The following is a 21,200-nucleotide window of genomic DNA, read 5'->3' on the forward strand; positions in this document are numbered from 1 at the left end:
GTTTTCGGGCGAAAAATTAAGTTTCTCCAATCTTCTCAAAACTCTGGATTATGATAGAGGGCTGTGAGACTTTGACCTGAGTGCAAAAATGGAGGCTCTAGACCCTTCCAGAGCTGAGATATCGAAATTCAAAATTTCGACCCGAAAAAAACGACAGTGTTACCCCTTTCGTTTTTTTCGTTTTCGGGCGAAAAATTAAGTTTCTCCAATCTTCTCAAAACTCTGGATTATGATAGAGGGCCGTGAGACTTTGACTTGAGTGCAAAAATGGAGGCTCTAGATCCTTCCAGAGCTGAGATATTGAGATCCCACGTAGCATTTATGCCATTATAAATATCTCAATATCTCAGCTCTGGGAGGGTCTAGAGCCTCCATTTTTGCACTCAGGTGTAAGTCCCATGGCCCTCTATCAGAATCCAGAGTTTCAAGAAGATTGGAGAAACTTATTTTTTCGCACTAAAAAAAAATCGAAAGGGGTACCACTGTCGTTTTTTTTTTTTTTGCGTCGAAATTTTGATTTTCTCTGATCTTCTTGAAACTCTGGATTCTGATAGAGGGCCATGGGACTTACACCTGAGTGCAAAAATGGAGGCTTCCAGAGCTGAGATATTGAGATCCCACGTAGCATTTATGCCATTATAAATATCTCAATATCTCAGCTCTGGGAGGGTCTAGAGCCTCCATTTCTGCACTCAGGTGTAAGTCTCACGGCCCCCTATCAGAATCCAGAGTTTCAAGAAGATTGGAGAAACTTATTTTTTCGCACCAAAAATAAAATCGAAAGGGGTACCACTGTCGTTTTTTTGGGGGGGTCGAAATTCTTAGTTTCTGTGATCTTCTTGAAACTCTGGATTCTGATAGAGGGCCATAGGACTTACACCTGAGTGCAAAAATGGAGCCTCTAGACCCTTCCAGAGCTGAGATATTGAGATCCCACGTAGCATTTATGCCATTATAAATATCTCAATATCTCAGCTCTGGGAGGGTCTAGAGCCTCCATTTTTGCACTCAGGTGTAAGTCCTATGGCACTCTATCAGAATCCAGAGTTTCAAGAAGATTGGAGAAACTTGTTTTTTCGCACCAAAAAAAAAACCCAAAGGGGTACCACTGTCGTTGTTTTTTGGGTCAAAATTTTGAGTTTTACCAGAAAGACTCGGGAGATAAAATGATGTAACAAAGCATCCATTTATTGACAGCTTAGCAGGCAATTATTTGCAAAGTTCTTTTGCGTAGGCCCCGTCCATAGATCGTAATCCGAGGATAGTGGATCAGCATTTCCTGCCTGAAGACGAAGGCAGGGGCGCAGCCGACCCCCCAGGGAAGTATAGACGAGACCATCCTGGTGGTGGTGGAGAGGGTGGAGGTTGTTGTCACGTCAGCATCTGCGAACTCAAACATGTGTAAGTACTGATCTTTTATACGACAAGAATAAGAACGACATGGCCCTCTATCAGAATCCAGAGTTTCAAGAAGATTGGAGAAACTTATTTTTTCGCAAAAAAAAAAAAAAAAAAAAAAACGAAAGGGATACCACTGTCGTTTTTTTGGGGGGTCGAAATTTTAATTTTCTTTGATCTTCATGAAACTCTGGATTCTGATAGAGGGCCATGGGACTTACACCTGAGTGCAAAAACGGAGGCTCTAGACCTTTCCAGAGCTGAGATATTGAGATCCCACGTAGCATTTATGCCATTATAAATATCTCAATATTTCAGCTCTGGGAGGGTCTAGAGCCTTCATTTTTGCACTCAGGTGTAAGTCCTATGGCACTCTATCAGAATCCAGAGTTTCAAGAAGATTGGAGAAACTTATTTTTTCGCACCAAAAAAAAAAATCGAAAGGGGTACCACTGTCGTTTTTTTGGGGGGTCGAAATTTTGATTTTCTTTGATCTTCTTGAAACTCTAGATTCTGATAGAGGGCCATGGGACTTACAACTGAGTGCAAAAACGGAGGCTCTAGACCCTCCCAGAGCTGAGATATTGAGATCCCACGTAGTATTTATGACATTATAAATATCTCAATATCTAAGCTCTGGAAGGGTCTAGAGCCTCCATTTTTGCACTCAGGTGTAAGTCCCATGGCCCTCTATCAGAATCCAGAGTTTCAAGAAGATCAGAGAAACTCAAAATTTCGGCCACCCCAAAAAAACGACAGTGGTACCTCTTTCGTTTTTTTTTTTTTTTTTGGTGCGAAAAAATACGTTTCTCCAATCTTCTTGAAACTCTGGATTCTGATAGAGGGCCATGGGACTTACACCTGAGTGCAAAAATGGGAAAACAGGGGTACCACTGTCGGTTTTCTTCTCATCTTCTTCTCAAAGCTTCAAATAAGTTCAATCTTTCTATTGTACTATGAAATACTCGCAAAAATATAAACAAAATGTAAATACACCTCATAAAATGTTGCTTGCTTCTGTGTTTGGAGTGAAGTGCTGCCACGCTTCTCTTCAATGTAGAGTTTATATATATATATATATATATATATATATATATATATATATATATAATTACTACATGCAGAGCTTTACTGGCATTTGATTGGATGACAAACGTCCAATCTCATGGACTGCAGGCTTTAAACTAGGTGAAATGCTCCAGAAGTTAAAAGAAGAAGGGGCTGACATGTGATGTCCATTGTAATAGACACAGGGTCTCAATGGGTTAAATGAGGAGCTGGGGGACGCCGGAAAAATAGACATTTTACTCATTAGGCTGCTTCATTAAAAACGTGACATTTAGACGTTTTCTTCGGGGTGGATCCAGGCAAATGAATCTTTTTCACCTTGAAAATAATATATATATATATGAAGAGTTCAGATGCAAAAGCCTCTAAGTATATTTAAGTTCAGTAATTTCAGTTAAATTGCAATGAGGATTACCTATTAATTGTCATTTAAGTGAAATTACTGAACTTGAATATATAAGCTTGATAAAAATGATCATTTTAGAAGAAAATTGCAAATGGCATTTAGAGGCTTTTGCATCTGAACTCTACTCTTCATATATACTCCATTTTAAATAATAGAACATTTCTCAGTGATCGTAAATAAAACAAAATTCCATATTCTCGGTTTAATGAAAACCAATAGGTCGTTATGGCAGAGGCGAATAAACATCCGGATATCTCTCCAATGAAGCGTGTTAACGCAAACGTGTAAGTTTCACGTTTGAGGGGGTTAAACCGTGACATCTACACATTTTCCAAAGTGGACTATTTAGGCTGCTTCATTAAAAATGTGACATTTAGACGTTTTTTCAGCGTGGATCGAGGCAAATGAATCCTTTTCACCTTGAAAATAATAAATGTTTTTTGCATTTTAAATATTAGACCATTTCTCAGTGATCGTCAATAAAACACAATTTCATTTTTCTCAGTTTAATGAAAACCAATAGGTAAGTTTCAGCAAATAATAATTTGTTTTATATGTTTTGAGACAGTTTTAAGACTGTTAAAACTTTTTTTATTTAAGTAGGCATCTATTTTCTTTTTATTAAGTATTAATTTTGTTGTAGCCTAATACATAACCTAAGTGTATTCATTTATAATGTATCATTATTGCGTGACATTTGTGTCAATAATCGTCAAACACAGGTGACTCCGCGTCGTGGGAGGGGCCCCCAAATCAAATTCTGCTTAGGGCCTCCAAAAGGCTCGGGCCGGCTTTGGATAGGAAGCAAGATATAGGATTCCTAAAGATAATTAGTATTTTCTTCGATAATACCAATTGGGAAAAATCCTATCTTATCCAATCTTATCTTAGCCAAATCAGATGAATAAGTTAGGCTACTTCATCTACATTCTTCACGAGAAACGGATTATGATGACTCACAAAATGGATTAGCTTGTTTAGGCGAAATAGTAAGGTCCCACGTACTTTACATGTTCTGCATTAAAACCACAATGAGTAACTTACAGGGCTAACTTAAGTAACGTTAAATTAGACGACCAGGCTTTGCTGAAGAGCCGACCTGAGCTTTGATGAGGGAACGGCGCCAGTAAATTAGATAACTCTTCTTGCCTCTCATCGGCCTCGTATCGTTCATGACTCCTTATTTTCCTTTTTTAAAAGTGTCTAATGAAGCCACAAACAACAATGACAGTAAGCCCTAAAGCTGTAAGTTAACCGATTGCTCTTTCAGGCACTCTCTCTCTCTCTCTCTCCTCTGGTGCGCAATCTAAACTCAAGCGTGCTGTGTAACCATAGTAACCAGTAAATTTGATCTGCTTGAACATTTTAATCGTCTTTAATACATTATTCCGAAGGATAGATTAAAATACCGGGTAATTTTTTAAAATAAATACAAAATTATTAAAATGTAATAATAATGATCAATATATATTTTTTTGAGATCCGGGGCTATAAAAAAAACATGCGGGGCTGAAGCCCCGAATGCCCAACGACGCGCCTGGTTTACACAAAACCTGTATGACTTTCTTTGTTTTGTTGAACACAAAAGAAGAATTGTGGTAACCAGACAGTTGATGGATCCCATTGACTTTCAATTTTTTTTCATACTATGGATACCAATGGACCCATCAACTGTTTGGTTACCAATATTCTTCAAAAATATCGTCTTATGTGTTCAACAGAACAAAGAAACAGAACAAATATGCCTAGGCCTATGTATTAGTCATAATAATTAAATGTTATTTTTTTAGTTAATTACATAGTTAATTACATAGTTATTTACATTGTATTGAATTAAAAAGTGAAAAGGGTTCCACGAAAAATAAAGTACATTTTTTTTTTTATGCAGACAAAATAAAGTACATATATTTAAACCAATCCGATAAAGTGACAAACAACGCGCCATAATAAACAAAACCCACGTGGTTTGAAAGTGACGCGACAGAACCAGGAAGTGCGCGCAGAAGGTACGTCTACAAACACCGCTTATAACATAAACATAAGCAATGAAAGTACATAACACTAGATGTAACACTAGATTATTAAAGATGATAATGGATAATTTTAGAAAGGATATCGTCTGGGAGTGACTTCAGAGCTATTACGTTTTTTTCCCGTCTGTTTAAACAATCGAATAAAAAGGTGAAGTGGAAAAAAATGAAGTTTGTTAAAAACGTGTCTCGCTTTTAGAGTTTGAAAGGCTTTAATGTGAGTTAACGTTACAGCATGTTGTTTTGACTTCCTCTTGTTGTGTATTTAAAGGGACACGCCAACAATACATAAACATGGTGTCTCTGATCTGCACCTTACAAAGTCATCGAGATGATGTGAACTGCTGTGCTTTCTCCGGCTCTCTGCTGGCCACTTGCTCCGCGGACAAAAGCGTGTGTGTTTACTCCAGCCGAGACTTCAGCGAGCTGCCCTTCTCCCCGCTGACCGGCCACGGCTACGGGGTCCACTGCTGCTGCTTCAGCGCCTGCGGTCAATACCTGGCTTCCTGTTCCACCGATGCCACCACCGTGGTGTGGTCGATGGACACCGGAGAGATCGAGGCCATCCTGGAGCATCCGGGCCGGAGTCCGGTGAGGGTGTGCGCCTTCTCTCCAGATTCATCTTACCTGGTGTCTGGAGGGTCCGATGGGAGCATCGCACTGTGGGATTTTACTTCCAGGACACTGCGCAGGTACATCACTTATGTTTTGTATCTCTGTCTGTGGTAAAAAAAAAAAAAAAAAAAAATTACTGTAAAGTACTATTTTATGCAATTAGTATAACTGGTAACTTTCCATTACTGTTCTATCCAATGTCCACTGTGTTTAGTAAATGAACCCTATCTTTTTTTATGATGGTATCAGACAATATATTTATTTTGCACTGCCCCAGACCAAACTGTTTGATTGACACTTGTGCATGGTGATGTTTAGGACTGGTGCTGTGACTGACACCAGTATAGTGGCCTGCTCTTTCACTCCCTGCGGTCAGCTGTTCGTCACCGGCTCCACATATGGTGACCTGCGACTGTGGGACCTGGATATGAACCCTCTCCATGCGGAGAAGAACGCCCATGACCTCGGGGTCTCCTGCTGTCAGTTTGCTCCTCAGATAATGAAGGGTAGGACTCCTCGATTTGAATTATTCCGACAAGTTATCCAATAGTATATTGCTGTATCTGAGCGAGCTTAAGAAATAATCAGACGCACTCTACTAAATATAGATTCATAGTCAGATTTTTACAGTGAACCGTACAGTTTAGTTTATTGAAATGTAGAATTCACCAATTATTTCAGTCCCACTCACAATTTCCACATTGATAGAAAACTGTTTTCAATGTTTCAAAGCAGCAAATCAACATACTAGACTGGAGTAATGGTACTGAAAAGAGTTTTGATCACATTACATTTCAAAATGTGTTAAAATAGAAAACAGTCATTTTAAATTGCAATAATATTTCACAATATCACTGTTTTACTGTATTTTTGACCTAATAAATGTGGCCTTGGTGAGCATAAGAGACTTCTTTCAATAACATTTAAACAAATTTCTCACCAAGGCCAAACTTTTAAACGATAGTAACGACTTTTTCAAAAGGGTAACTTGATTACTACACGTTTTTACTATCTTGTAGCTTTGCCAATCTGCAAAATAGTTACAAAATAGCTTTCCTAATATTTCTTTTGATGTTCTGAAGATGAATGACTTGTTAATAAAAGTAAATGATGAATCCTCCCTGTCTGTCTTTCCCAGGCACAGATGGCTGTGTTCAGTTTCATCTGGCCTCATGTGGACAGGACAGTCTGTTGAAGATATGGATTGTTTCTCTTTTGTCTGCTGCAGGTAGCACATCTGATACAGTACCTGCCTTTATCTTCCTTCTCTGTCTGTGTATTTAGTGAATGTGTGTGTGATTAATGATGCATGTTGATCCACAGGCATTAAGATGCAGCTCGCTCACACTCTGACGGGTCAGTCCGCTCCGGTTCTGTCCTGTGCTTACTCTGCTGATGGACAGATGTTGGTGTCAGGGTCAGTAACACACACACACACACACACACACACACACACACACACACACACACACACACACACACACACTTTAGGGCTAATTTTTACTTCAATACAAAAATCCTTTTATTAACAAAGAGAAATTAACATCACCTTTAATTTAAAGGTACACTATGTAACTTTCGGTCCTCTAGTGGTTAAAAAACAAAACTGCATGCATTTTGCAGAAGAACATTGTTTTGGTTGTGTGGATAATTACGGTTTACTGTTCATAAAACACTACTTGGCTTAAATGATATTACCAGTTTAGATGGAAAGGATCTCAAGCTGACTAGCTGAAGACGTTACTGTAGCTATACCGATTAATAGACATGGTACTTCCTTAAAAAAATAAAATAAAAAAAATTCTTCATCTTCGCTTTGCTTTTACAACATTTCAAATCTCTCAGTTCTCACCATCTCCGAAAAGCCAAGCCAATGTTGATTCTTGTTTTATTACGAGTTCTCTTTTTGCTCTGTTTGGTGTGATCTCCTCGGGTGATTCCCTAGAGAATCGAGATTTATACTTCGATTTTTACTGTGAGATCACGGGTTCTCCAGTAAAGTTCAGATGTAACGTGTAGCAACGGCTCCACCATAACAAATATAGCAATGTACAGTTAGACATTTTAGTCAAAACTTAAACAAATAATTGGAACAGAATAAAAAAATATATATTGATATAAATATTTTTCTAGTAATCTGCATTAACATTGCGAGTATCAAGGCATGCCATATTTTTTGTCCCAGACTAGTTATCATTTTGTCAATTGTCAATCGCGAGAGTGAATCCTGCATTTATATGTAGATGTCACTTCCAAAACTTTGCAGCATGTATTGGCCATCGGTCCTCTTATCAGCATGAAAAACAATACTGTTAGACCGCCTCGAAAGAGCGCTCACTTTACAATCATTGAAAAGCTGTCACTCATCTCACTTCGCCATCTCACAACATTACATTAAATCAATAAAGTTGTCTACACACTGCATAATGATTCACTTTCTTGCACCCTGTATGCGGTCAATGGATTGTGACTTAAATACCTCTGATTGGACATTGCATTGAAGAGATCAACAAATCTGCATGAACGAATTTGCATAAATTTATAATAATGTATATGTGCTTTTGATGATATAAGTATCTGACAAATTCATTAATGCAGAAAATGTAAATATATATAGATCCTGCCTTGCAGTTCCATTGTTTTCCACTGGATGGTGCTGTGTAATCACAGACACCAGCAAAGAGAAGAGCACCAAGATAGATGAGCGCTGGTCTTGAAGTCTGTTTTGCTAATAATCTCTGATGAAATGGATTTTTCATCCACTATGTGTCAGCAGGCAGACAAGCTCAGTTTTACTGCACATAAAGGCCACGGAGAGCTCGTCTGACTCATGCCTTTTAAATGTCATTTTCTCTTTTCCCACAGATCGGTGGATAAGACCGTGACTGTGTATCAAGCTGTGAGTCTCATTCATATTCATCATTTTCTGTCCAACCAATAAATATAAAAGATGACTGACAGCTCAGCCCACTTGGATGTCTATAACATAACATTTATAACAATGAGTTCTACTTTGCAGAACCAAGGCGTCTTACTTTACACACTTAACCAGCATGACAGGTGAGTTCTGAGTCATGATTTCTGAGGTCTGAACTCTCAGTTCAAGTTGATAAACCCTGGTCTCTTACTGTTGGGCAGGTATGTGACGGCCTGCGCCTTTTCCCCCACGGCACCTCTCATCGCCACCGGCTCCATGGACAAAAGCGTTAATATCTGGAAGGTGGAGGATGGCAGCAGTGCTCAGGGTGGGTTCATTTACAATGAATACGGGTCGGTCCTTTATACACTCTGTAACCCATCTCCAAATGCTTTCGTTTATGGAAGTATTTCTATGCCAGCTTGATGCTTGTATCAATTACATCGTTACGCCAGTAGGTGGAGACTGTTCTGATCATTCATTCATAAGATTCATTCAAAAACGCTGATTCATCCTGTAATGAAACAAGTGAAGTCTTTGTGAGTGAGTTATTGAATCATTCATTTCAACCTATATTTTAAACAAACAATTCATTCAAATTAATTCAATATTTTTAAATAGATTGCAGCAATGAACACCTTATTATTTTGTTTAGTTATCCATACCGAATCATATGAGAATTGTGGTCTGTATTTTAAACACAAAATTGATTCTCAATTAATTCAGAATCGTGCAGCTCTTAATATGTTGATATACTAACAATTAAAAAAAAAAATGTTGTCCATGCATTGGAAGTCAGTGAAAACCCAATTTCACCAATTTCTTCAAAATATCTTCTTTTGTGTTTGCCAAAATAAAGAAAGTCATACACTTTTGGGATGGCAAGTAAATGATGACCATTTTTATTTTAGAGTGGCTTCCTGTTACATATTTTATACATTATATTGAAAGAAATAATGGTGGTATGAAAATACTGCAGAGTAGGAGTGATCCATACACAGAGTGGAAATTACAAAGATATTTCTTTTAAGAACGAATAAAATGATTATTTGCTTTTTTGTCTCGTCATTTCCCCGTGTGATTCGTGAAAACTGAAGGCAAATCTTTTCCTGGTGAGTGTGTGTTATCAGTTTTCGTTGTTTGTTTAGTCTGTAACTAGCAGACAGTGTTGCACATTCTGGCTTTCAGGGGCCCGTTTCAGAAAGGAGGTTAAGTGAAAACTCTGAGTATGTTAACCCTGAAATGAGGGAAACTCTGGGTTTTCCGTTTCAGAAAGGTGGGTATATCAAACCCGAGAAAGCAGAGTAAGTCAAGCCCGTTTCTGAAAGAGAGGTAACTTATACTCAGAGTCAGTTACCATGGTAACTTACTCTGTGAACCTAACCTGGTCGGGAGCAGGTTTTCTTCAGTAAACTCAGAGTTTCTTGCGGTCTCCTCCCCTTTTTTAAAGAGGAAGTGCTGTTTAAACACTAACAATAAAATGTATTTACACATTCTTTAAGGAATATACTGTATATTGTTTGTCCATGTTTTAATTGACTAAATCTGTTTTGCAGCAATTTGCCAAAAAGTAAAAGGATTAAAACGTTTGCTAGACTTTTATTTGATTACCACCATTTTTTATAATATATTTCTATTAAATCATTAAAAAAATTGGAATAAAAAACATTTAATAGAACTCAATTGTTTTTCAAACATAATTTAATAAGTTATTAATGATAAAAATAAGACGTTAATCTTATTCATAATCAATTATTGAAGTTAGTTGATTACATATGTTTTATTGAACAAATGTTTAATTTATTTAACTCATTTTCATTTTAACTGATGATATTAATAATAACCGTAATTTAATAATGCTGTTTATATATTTAATAATTGTTTAATACCATAAACCGTGATATTTTCTGAGACGGTTCTTCTTATACTGTGAAACTCTCATACCCCACATGGGGGAGTCCCGCACCCCACCCCCACTGTTAAACAAGTTACTCAGCAACTTTTACTGTTTTAAATTAACTACTTTTTACTTTTTAGATTTTTAGACTGGTATTTTTTACTTAAGTAAACATGTATCAAAGTAATAGTAGCCTACTTTAGGTTGAATAACATTCTTCCAGTTTCACCTCTGATATTATAACAGTAAGTTACTGTAAAATAGTTATGAATTATTAACCACAAATGACATCTTAAACAGTGTAGTTAGATTAATGTAATACTTACTATCTCTAGAAAGTATTGGTCTACATATTACTAAATCCTATATCAACTACTTGATTAACACAAAGAGAAGAGACAAGAAACGGCACTTTTAATTCTTTCAGATTAACAATATACAATTGCATGAATTATTCTTGAATTGATCAAAGTGTGTAGAGGGAGAAGGTTACATAAAACATATAACTTTTAAAAATGTATGTTAAATGCACTATTGTTTTATACTGAATTGTTCTATAGTTTATGCAGTAGCTTTTTTAATGTAATTGCATCATATTTTATTTTAAATTACAGAAGAATTAAGAGTAACCCCCTTAATTAAATTACAATATTTAGATCACTTGTTAATTAATTACACCTAACACCTCTTTTTGTCTGGCGCTGTTGCCATGGTGACTTATAATATCTGCGCTCCATTGATAATGGCTTTTTATAGTTGTGGTGCACGCGCTTAACTCAGAGTCAGTCAACTCAGAGTTGATTGAACTAACTCATTTCAGCTGTTCTGTAACCGAAAACTCAGAGTTTCCCATCTCAGGGTAAGTCAACTCAGAGTTCAAGCTTTAACTCAGAGTTGGTTGAGCCTCCTTATTGAAACGGGCCCCAGGGCACACACAAAAAAAAAAAGAAACACTTGACAACAAAACTACAAACTGAGAAGTGTTTGTATTGTTCTGATACACTGCTAAAGCTTGTGTTTACTGCTGTTACGAAGCTCAAGAGATTAATCCAGTATAACATAATATAATAGACATAATGTACTAAAAGCATGGCGGCTGCTTGTAACCTAAAATCTGTCACTAAATGATGTGAAATGATCAAGGAGTCAAGCCCATTTTAATGTTCAGTTATACTTGTGTTCCTCATTTCAGATGAAGCTGCTTCAGTCTCCAGCAATGAAGGTAAGAGAAATCTAGATCATAAAATATATATACTTTTTATGAATTATTGTGTTTATACCTGTGTTTAAGCTAAAGTGGTAAAACTTTGCTCTAGCAACACTTGTACTGATAGAAAAAGTATACCTTGAATGCACAGCAAGTGCATTCAAATAATAAATTATGTCAGTCTTGATTTTGTTTTTGGGGTTTACCTGACTAGGTTTTTTTGCAGCACCTCTTTAGTTCCTCTCTGTGAAGCCCCTCCTACCAAAAAAGCCCTATGTGCTCTGATTGGTTGACTGTAATAGTGTGTTGTGATTGGTCATCTGCTTCAAGCGTTTCGGAAATGTCACACCGCTTACCATAACCGTGAGTTTCAACACAATATAACTCAACTCAACCGAGCCTTGCCCTTTTTTGCACGTCTTGGGCAGGAATTATTAAAATTAGGAACATTGTCACAAGTACTATCGAGGGGTTTCAGAGAGTTTACTGATATAGAGAATAACTCCCTATAGAGTGAACGTTGTGCTTTGTAACGTTGCAGAGCTCAAACAGCAACAGTACACAATAAAAGTTGAAAATGTAAATCTCACACTATTGTTCTAACACTGCTGGCTGCTACCATGTTCAATAATTACTCATTGTGAGTCAGAGACACAGGAGAGGTGTAGTATCAGACCGAATACACAAACAGGAAAGAGAATGAGATGTATTCCTCTCTCGTCCTTCAGAAGTTTCTCTGGGGTGATGGTTCACAGCTGCAGATTCAGTCCAAACACACAGTGAGCTCTGGTGGGCTTTACATACTCCGACTGGTTTAACTGCTTGTGTGTGAAAGAAATCTGATGAGATCTACATTATGAATAACAAAATAACATCTCACACACGCTAGGAACTCAGAAGTACTGCGAATGATCTGACTGCATCCGGAGCGGATACATGGTGTAGAACGTTCCACCTCATGATTTATGCATCACATGCAGTGAGAGAAGAGTTGACTGCATTCTTATTAACTATTCACTTTTGATCTTCAGCTTAATTCAGCATTAGTTTTGATGAGACGTTTAATCACATATAATAATGTTCATGATTAAAAAAAGGAGCAGTTAAAAAAACATTTTCTTTTAAATGTTCAAATATTAATATGCTCTACGATAGGTTTGTTAATATTGTTTTTTTTTCTTCTAAGAAATATAGTAAAACATTATGCCCAGTAATTCAACTTTTAATTAATTTAATTTAAAATTAATTAATTAATTTTAATTAAATCTTTATCTTTTAATCTTTCACATCATCATCATTAAATGGTAACGCTTCCTTTTACAGTACAGTATTAATAGTGTACTTACCTAGAAAGTACTGGCTAATATAAGGTAAGTACATGGAACAGGGGTAGGTTCAGGGTTAGTACTAGTTATTACCCAGTAATTGTAGTTACTAAAATAAGTACATAGTATTTACATGGGTAACTGGACTGTAAAAGGAAGCGTTACCCATTAAATCATCAGGACGGTTGTATCTTTTTAAAGGGATACTCCACCGTTTTTTCACATTAAAGTTATTCCCTTAAGGGAATAACATAGTGGAGTATCCCTTTAACTTTATTTTTTGAATTTTACGGAGCCCCCCTAGTCCCACTTTGGCCAAAAACTATAATTATAAATAACTCGTGGCCTCAAGATAGTAACTCGTGGCCTCAAGATAGTAACTCGTGGCCTCAAGATACTAACTCGTGGCCTCAAGATACTAACTCGTGGCCTCAAGATAGTAACTCGTGGCCACAAGATACTAACTCGTGGCCTCAAGATAGAGTTAGTATCTTGAGGCCACGAGTTACTATCTTGAGGCCACAAGTTAGTATCTTGAGGCCACAAGATAGTTATAATGATTTTTTTTTTTGCCAAAGTGGGACTAGGGGGGCTCCGTAGAATTTCATTCATTTTTTAAAGTTTTATTTTTGGCCTTCTATTAGACAGGACAGCGTAAATGAGTCAGGAAACATTGGGGTCAGGGTCTGGAAGTCTGGGATCAAACTGTAGTACCCGGAGGCGCAGCTGCATTATATGTCACACTGCTTCCCACAAGGCTTTTGCTCTGACATGAATTGCACTTTTTAGTAAATTAGTAGATAATAGTATGCAATCATGTCATTGACCCATACCTTGGTAACACGTGTCCTGTTGCTGTCGCTCAGGAAAGAAGTCACGTGGACACTCCAGACTGATGGTGAGCGAGTGGTCTGAGGAAGATGTGTTGGCATGGTTACGTGAGGAGGGGCTGGAGGCAGTGATTGACGTGTTTAAATCCAATAACATCGATGGAGAGGAGCTGCTCTCTCTCACCAAGGAAACCCTCAGCTCTGAGCTGCACATTGGTAAAATGACAAGCACGCATTACTCAATATTGGTATTCGTGTCAGACCTTGCTTTAGACTCTGGATGTCTACTTTATGCATGTACTCAATTTAGGACTTTACATCAATAATACTGCAGGAATGACCTTTAAGTGTGTTACCTCAGCTGATGTCATGAGGAGTTATATAAAAATAATGTGGATTTCACCATGTCCCTTATATATTACCTAACAGGAAATCTTGATTGGGTCATGTTTTTTTTTTTTAGGGAAAATCATGCAAAAAGTGGCCAACATAAGAGCTAATCCTAGAGATTGTGGGGAATGTAAACATGAGATTTGTTGAGTTATGTAAAGTACTTGACTGTGTTGTGTGTGTCCAGAAAAGAGTGTGTGAGCATTAAAGCTGATTAGTTCCACTTTGGCCCTAAAACCAGCAGCTAGTTACATGAGAAATCCCATCCTAATTGTGCACTTCTGAAAAAAGTTAAAATAAATAAATAAATAAATCGATGTCCAGCTTGCTTTGACCGTAAAATCACCCCATTTCATTTAGCCTGACGTTTGAACAGACTTGATTACTTTGAGGCCCACTGTGAAGGCAGTACATTAGCAGAAATGGACATGAGTCAGTCCAGTTACCACTATAGTCAGATGCAGATAGTTTTGACCGTGGCGTGTGGTGGGCTGCTGAATTGAGAAGGCAAAGTGCCAGAAATGTTCAAGGGGTGAGCCTTCATAAAATAGGGTAGAGTGAAAACAGCTCGCCAAATTACCAAGAAAAGAAAAAATGAATCGCAGCAGTTTCAAGTTCAAAGTTTCAAAAGGACAACCTATAAAAACTACACTGTAAAAAATGTCACTTATTTCAACTTAGGTTCTGTTGCTGCTTCAAATTAAAGCGATAGTTCGGCCAAAAATGATATTTAACCCATGCATTACTCACCCTCAAGCTGTTCGAGATGCATACGTCAATCTTGTTTCAGACGGTCAAATTACTCACCCTCAAGCCGTTCGAGATGCATATGTCAATCTTGTTTCAGACGGTCAAATTTTCAGTTATTTTAGAAAATGTCTTTGACCCTTCAGTGGATATAATGTGAAGAAATGGGGACCAGCTCCTTCAAGTCCCCAAAATGTGCACGTCCTTCACAAAAGTAATCCATCCGGCTCCAGTGGGATAAACGAAGGCCTTCTGAGGGTAATCCGTGCGGTATTGTCGTAAAAATATACATATTTAAATCTTTATAAATGAAAATATCTGACTTCCGGCAACGATCGACGCACGTTCACGGGTCATGGAAGTCGGCGTGCTTAGCGTAGGAACCGTCGTGACGTCGCGACGTTTCTTGCCGACTTCCATCACCCGTGAACGTGCGTCGATCGTTGCCGGAAGTCATAGACATATACACTAGACCTCACCTGGGGGTTCTAAGCATGCGTCAAAACCGCCGCCATCTTGGAACAGGGGTCTTGTCATAGGAAGTAGCTAGGTAACGCTGCTATCTCTGCCTTTACTTCGAATTCATTGATGGTGGCGGACTTTTGTGCAGCGTATGAAGTTCACGGATGAAATCTGAACTAGGAAGAATGTTTTTAAAAAAAAAAAATTATTATTTTTTTTTCTTTCTGGAATCAATGATAAATACATGTCTGACCGTTGGAACAAACCAAAAAAAAAAAACAAGAAAAATCGCATTCATGATGATTTATGGTGATTTTATTTGCGTTAGACCTGTGTCTACTACATTGACGCTGATGCATTAAAGTGGAGGGGCTCCCCTGTTCCAAGATGGCGGCTCTATTGACGCATTCGTTCTAATGAACTGCCGTATCCAAGGTGAGGTCTAGTGTATATGTCTATGGCCGGAAGTCAGATATTGTCATTTATAAAGTTTTAAATATGTATATTTTTCCGACAATACCGCACGGATTACCCTCAGAAGGCCTTCGTTTATCCCACTGGAGCCGGATGGATTACTTTTGTGAAGGATATATGCACATTTTTGAGACTTGAAGGAGGCGGAGCTGGACCCCATTTCTTCACATTATATCCATTGAAGGGTCAAAGACATTTTCTAAAATAACTGAAAATGTGTTCGTCTGAAACAAGATTGACGAACGGCTTGGAGTGAGTAATGCATGGGTTAAATAAATCATTTTTGGCCGAACTATCTCTTTAAGTATAATGGCATTAGTTGTTTTCAACTTAAATTATATTAAAACTGACTTAAAATCAAGTTGAATCTCGTATAACTTATTAAAGAGAGAGTTGAAATTGCTTAAAGGTAGGGTAGGTGATTTTTTTTTTTTTTCATTTTTTCTGGAGCGGCTAGCAATAGCAAGTTATCTTTGAAAGCATGAGAGCCCACCCTCCCTTCAGAGCGTCTCCAAAGCCACATCTCCTTCAAAACACATGAACGCACACAGCAGAGTTTGCAAAGCTTCACGAGACAAGACCTGACTGCTGCAGGTTTATTTTGCTGTTGATAGTGTTTTCATTGAACTGAGCGTCACACTTATCTGTGATTGGATGTGTTTTGAAGTGTTCTTGTGCTCTCTCAGAGTCTCTGGGCCTGCGGAGTAAAATCATGAAGAAGATCGAGGATTTGAAGATGGCACCCGTCTCTAACGGCACCCCCGACGAGTACCTCTGTCCAATCACACGCGAGATCATGAAGGACCCAGTGATCGCTGCTGGTGAGCGTCTGAGAGGTGTTGACCTGCTTGATGGACAATTAGTTTTGAGTTTAAGCGTTTCGTGGTTGTTTTCTGCCTGCAGATGGCTACTCATATGAACGGGAGGCCATCGAGAGCTGGATCAGCACAAAGAGCCGTACCAGTCCTATGACCAACCTGCCCCTGCAGACCACCCTGCTGACACCCAACCGCACTCTGAAAATGGCCATTTTCCGATGGACCACTTGTCAGTGAGCTCTGATAATACTGATCCTAGATCAAGTCAGGCGAGTAAGACTTCACTGTGAATACATGTAGGTTAAGTGCAAGTACCAGGTTTTTGTATGCTATGCTGATACACAAGCTAACTAATACAGACATAAATAGTCATTATAATGTAGTTCAAACAGCTTTATCATAACATTATTTTGTATGAATTGTAATCAGAGTACCTATTAAAAGTAATTTGATTCGCTTGGGGTCGTAACAGAGACCTGATTTTGTCACCACACCAGGTTCAGATGAGTACTAGAATTAGCATTAAGCTAGTATAACCATTGTTTATTTACACAAAAGTCCCTTTCAAGGAAAGTGCGTCTACTCGGCGGCCATATTTGCAGTGCCTCTGGGGAGCTATTTCAGGCATGCAAAACCAAATACTATCTATTTGAATAGGGGAATCCTGAAATCTCAAAAACTGCTTGGCGAACTCACAATTACATAACATATTTAAAATCAGCAACAAAATCTGACATAAACTTTCCCATAAATGTCAAATAGCATTAAAAAACTAATTTTTCAGGATAGACTAGGCAATGATGGGAGATTCATGCCGTCATCCATCAGTAAAGTGATGGTAGTTGTCACGTGCTGATTGAAGAGTAAGTGGTTTAAATGATTCTCCATCATAACACAGCAGTGTTGAGTGGCCTTAAACATCATAATAAATGTTTATCATCCCCTTTCTGCGCAGTAGCGCACAGATTGCTGGCGTAATTATAGCACATAATCATGATTCCTCCTGCGGCCGTTCTGTATCTCCCATCATGACTCATGTTTGAATACAGGTGAAATTCTCCAGCTGATTTAGTCTTGATGCTATTAATCATTTAAAGTCTATAATGTTGCTTGTATTAAATAGTCCACATACTTAAAATCAGGTAGGCTATGGATTTATTAGTGGATACTTGTAACCCGTTCAGTGACTGGATTTCATGGCTTTACGATGTAACCATATGTATATTACTGTATATAAGAGCACTGTTAAGAGACCCATTTGATGATCATGCAGCAGTAAAATCAACCTGTTGAACAACACTTTTGGCTTGAGATTCATTTTAATATTGATTAATGATGCTTGCTTAGGATGCATGAATCACTGGAGTTTCAAACAAATATCTAACCTAAGTATTAAAGAAAAGAATAAACAGAATGATATCGCCCGCTGGTGTGGACCCTTAGTTATCTTTATAGTTCTCATTCTTGGTGTAAACGGGTCTGTAACGTCACTTTTTTTTTTCTACTGCACTGTCATTTATCAACATGGATCAACACGATCGTCTGAGGTTAGAGAGCACAGAACAGTTTACACTAATTAATTCCCTTACCTTTGCCCAACAAATAAGCAGTAAGCATCATTACTAAGGTTTTTCTCCATCATCAAATCTTTCCACCTTTTTGTGTATGGTGTATATTTTTATGCTCATTTTTTACATCTGTCTTTAGACCTTTTCAGATTCTACGGACGTTGAGGTACCTACTGATTCTCCCATTGTCTCCGCTAGGAAAGCACAATAATATACTATAATAATAGACTATATGCCATCCATACTACCACAGAGGCGGCAGCCAATGAGCTTGAGGTAACAATGCTTTCAAAACAGATGCAGGAAATATAAAGGTGCATCATCTCACTCTCCAAATAAGCGCCCTGTCGAGTCACGGTGCAGAACTCCTAAGTTGGCCAAAGTGGAACTAATCAAATGTATCCTTCGCGGCCTTAAATCACCCACAATCCTTTGCACACATTTAAATTCAAGAAAATAAACTGATGGAAAACGAGTTTATTATGAAATTTAAGAATGTTTTCAGACATGAAACTGCTAATAATGTAAGACGGCTGTCATTCACTGTATCGCATTACAAATTTTTATATTAAGTGCCTTCCAACATTAAGTTGAACTATTTTCGTGACGTGACGAAACGTGTGGCATAGACTTAACTAGACCGTCTCATTGTGACTTTTAATGCTGAGGACTCAAGCTTACAAGCCTCAGAAGGACTGGACTATGAAGCACACAACCTCCTGTTTGAGAAGCACCCACCTGGTGAATACCGTATCAATATGTATGGTATTTCCGTCACCAGGTTTGGCGTTATCTTGTTTCACATTTAGATTGATGCAAAAGATCCGATTTGAGCAGCCAAAGTGTCCAGACTGAGACACATATGTAAAAACCTGATTAGAATTGCGATTTGAAAAAAAAAAAAAAAATCCGATTTCATGCGTTTCATGTTGTCCAGGCCTTAAAACAAGAGAGAAATATAATGCACTAAAATAACCGAAGTCTTAAACTGGGGTTTATTGTATATGATGCTGAAATATTCAAATACAATTCATAACAGCCCTATACATAAAATTAATTGCAAATAATGTACATATGAAATAACATCTGTCCTCATAGACACCTGAATATGGTTCACCATAACATGCATGTAAACCTGGTGTCCTTTATACAGTTCATGTCAATCTCACAATCATAGTTGTATTTCATAATATTTAGCTGTGCAAAAATAACTAATATATAAAATATAATATTGTTTTAATCAGGCAACCAAGCCATAAATAAATCAGTCAAAACAGTGAGTAAGTTATGAAGCAATACAACAGATTTCCCAAAAGAAATACTCACACAAACAGACTCATCACCATTCAAACGTGAAATGCTTTTGAATACACATAGTACTGGTCCACGATCGAGTGTTTCATCTGGGTAGACGTCCTATGTCCTTACTGAAGTCTAAAGTCAGGTATCTTAATACATTTACACATCATCTGCATTCTGCATTATAGCTCTGTTCTCTTTTAATGTGCGGACGCAGCGCTGCGCATTCAAACATGTGCTTAAATACCTCTGAAGCTGTACTTGTAAACGGAAATGCAAGGCAATCTTTAACTCGTGTGCGCTTACCTGGAGCACTCACAAAAATACTTTGAATTTAGTCTTCAAAACCCGACTCAAACGACGTTGAGTTTGTTGATGAAAACCGAGCCCCCTATATTAAAGTCGTAAGATTGTAAATAATTTGTGCTCTAGTTTTTAGCTACACGTTGGACTCGATAAAGGAGCGTTTCGGTTTGATGGAGCTGATCAGGATGGGGTTGTCCCGGGCCAGGCTGGCCTGCTTGAGCTTGGTGTCGTTGTAGTGCTGCTGGAGGGGGTTACAGTCCTTGTATCCGTGTCCAGGATGAAACTCGGGCGTATGAGTGCTGTTATGGACGGGCTCCTGATACGTGTTCATTTTAGCGTATTGGAGGTCACTAGTCAGTCCTTGCGAGTGCGTGTTCATAACACTTACGTTGTGACCTACGAGGCCTTCTGGCACAAGTCCCTGCCAGCCGTAACTGGACACCAGGTTGCCATGGTGACCTTGCAGCTGCAGCTGCTGCTGGAAACGTGCAGTCTTGTCAATGACACCCATAAAGGGGCGTGGCTTATGCTCCGATTGCCTCGTGCCGCTGTCGGGAGCGCTCGCCACAGAATTGCGTACGCGGCTGGTATCAGTCAGGTTTCCGCTGGAGGAGCTGGACACTCTCACGCTGCTGCTCCTGCAAAATTCCCCCCTTGGCTCAACGCTGGCTTCGGCCTTCTCAGCGTGTCCAAACTGAATGGCGCCCTCTCTGGTACCACCCCTCTCAGCGCCGCTTATGTCAATGCAGGGCCCTGCTCGGAGTGAGGTGGGTCGGTGGCGGCTCGGCATGGGGCTCGACCCGGCACTCTGGGGCGGCCTGCCCTCGATGTGTAGCGAGCTGCTGTACTCGCGGTTTTTCATGCTTTGAGCCTGTCTGGACGGAAGGCGCCTGTGGGCGGCCCGCCCCGGGGCAGCTGCTGAGACGGCAGACTGGGCACCCGATATCGCCAGGCCTAGAGAATCGGGCAAGGTGCGGCTCTGATGCCAGCTCTCCTTCCTCTTCTCCTGCCTAGAGGATTCTTGTTCACGCCGCTCCTCCTCTTCATCTGCCTGCAACATGTTTATGCTCAGGCTGTCTGGGCTTTTCTCCGAACTCTCAATGTCTTGGTCATCTTCGTCATCTTCCTCGTCATCGTCTTCCTCGTGGTGTGAGGGGTTGGCGTGAGAGGTAGGGTGTTTAGAACCCTGTCGCTGCAGGTGTTGGGACTCTTCCTCCACGCGAGCCAGCAGACGTCGGATCTCTCGGTTGCTGGGACACAGACGTGCCGCTTCATGAAGATCAGCCAGCGCAGCTGCAAACTGCCTGAGAGAGTGGAAAGGAATTGGTAAATATTTAATCATTATTATGTGCACTATATGGTTTAGATCCACTGTATGCTTTCTCTCTGTAAACCCTGTGAGCTTCCTCACTGCCTACTTCTATCATGGGCAGCAGTCTATTT

At 39.0% G+C, this 21,200-nt stretch overlaps 2 protein-coding genes across 8 annotated transcripts in view; one reads left to right on the forward strand and one right to left on the reverse strand.

Annotated features, from left to right (window-relative positions):
• The first annotated feature begins 4,825 nt into the window (after positions 1-4,825).
• On the forward strand, positions 4,826-17,883 carry wdsub1 (WD repeat, sterile alpha motif and U-box domain containing 1). 3 transcript variants are annotated; one of them, XM_039689324.2, is made up of 13 exons: positions 4,826-4,878; positions 5,174-5,594; positions 5,836-6,023; positions 6,656-6,745; positions 6,841-6,934; positions 8,383-8,416; positions 8,537-8,577; positions 8,656-8,762; positions 9,532-9,546; positions 11,524-11,553; positions 13,730-13,909; positions 16,453-16,587; positions 16,670-17,883. In XM_039689324.2, the coding sequence occupies exons 2-13, from the start codon at positions 5,197-5,199 to the stop codon at positions 16,819-16,821; spliced, it is 1,464 nt and encodes a 487-aa protein (XP_039545258.1). In that variant the 5' UTR covers positions 4,826-4,878; positions 5,174-5,196; the 3' UTR covers positions 16,822-17,883. The 3 variants fall into 3 exon arrangements, with proteins under 3 accessions (XP_039545258.1, XP_039545261.1, XP_039545260.1); XM_039689326.2 differs by lacking the exon at positions 4,826-4,878 and adding an exon at positions 4,903-5,053; XM_039689327.2 differs by lacking the exon at positions 9,532-9,546.
• A 1,247-nt stretch (positions 17,884-19,130) lies between these two features.
• The window catches only part of tanc1a (tetratricopeptide repeat, ankyrin repeat and coiled-coil containing 1a), an 87,365-nt gene continuing 85,295 nt past the window's right edge, over positions 19,131-21,200 (reverse strand). For all 5 annotated transcript variants that reach the window (XM_039689411.2, XM_039689409.2, XM_039689410.2 and 2 more), the window contains one exon: positions 19,131-21,061. In XM_039689411.2, coding sequence (XP_039545345.2) covers positions 19,891-21,061 — 1,171 coding nt within the window. In that variant the 3' untranslated portion in view covers positions 19,131-19,890. The remainder of the gene's footprint in view (positions 21,062-21,200) is intronic.

Source organism: Pimephales promelas, chromosome 8 (genome assembly GCF_988280905.1).
Source record: "Pimephales promelas chromosome 8, fPimPro1.hap1.1, whole genome shotgun sequence".
NCBI lineage: Eukaryota > Metazoa > Chordata > Actinopteri > Cypriniformes > Leuciscidae > Pimephales > Pimephales promelas.

Bases quoted from the DNA above. Each gene is read 5' to 3' on its own strand.
- wdsub1 (XM_039689324.2), top strand. From the start codon at position 5,197: ATGGTGTCTCTGATCTGCACCTTACAAAGTCATCGAGATGATGTGAAC. The intron at 6,746-6,840 runs GTAGCACATCTG...GTTGATCCACAG, and splicing joins TTCTCTTTTGTCTGCTGCAG to GCATTAAGATGCAGCTCGCT. The intron at 8,417-8,536 runs GTGAGTCTCATT...TCTACTTTGCAG, and splicing joins CCGTGACTGTGTATCAAGCT to AACCAAGGCGTCTTACTTTA.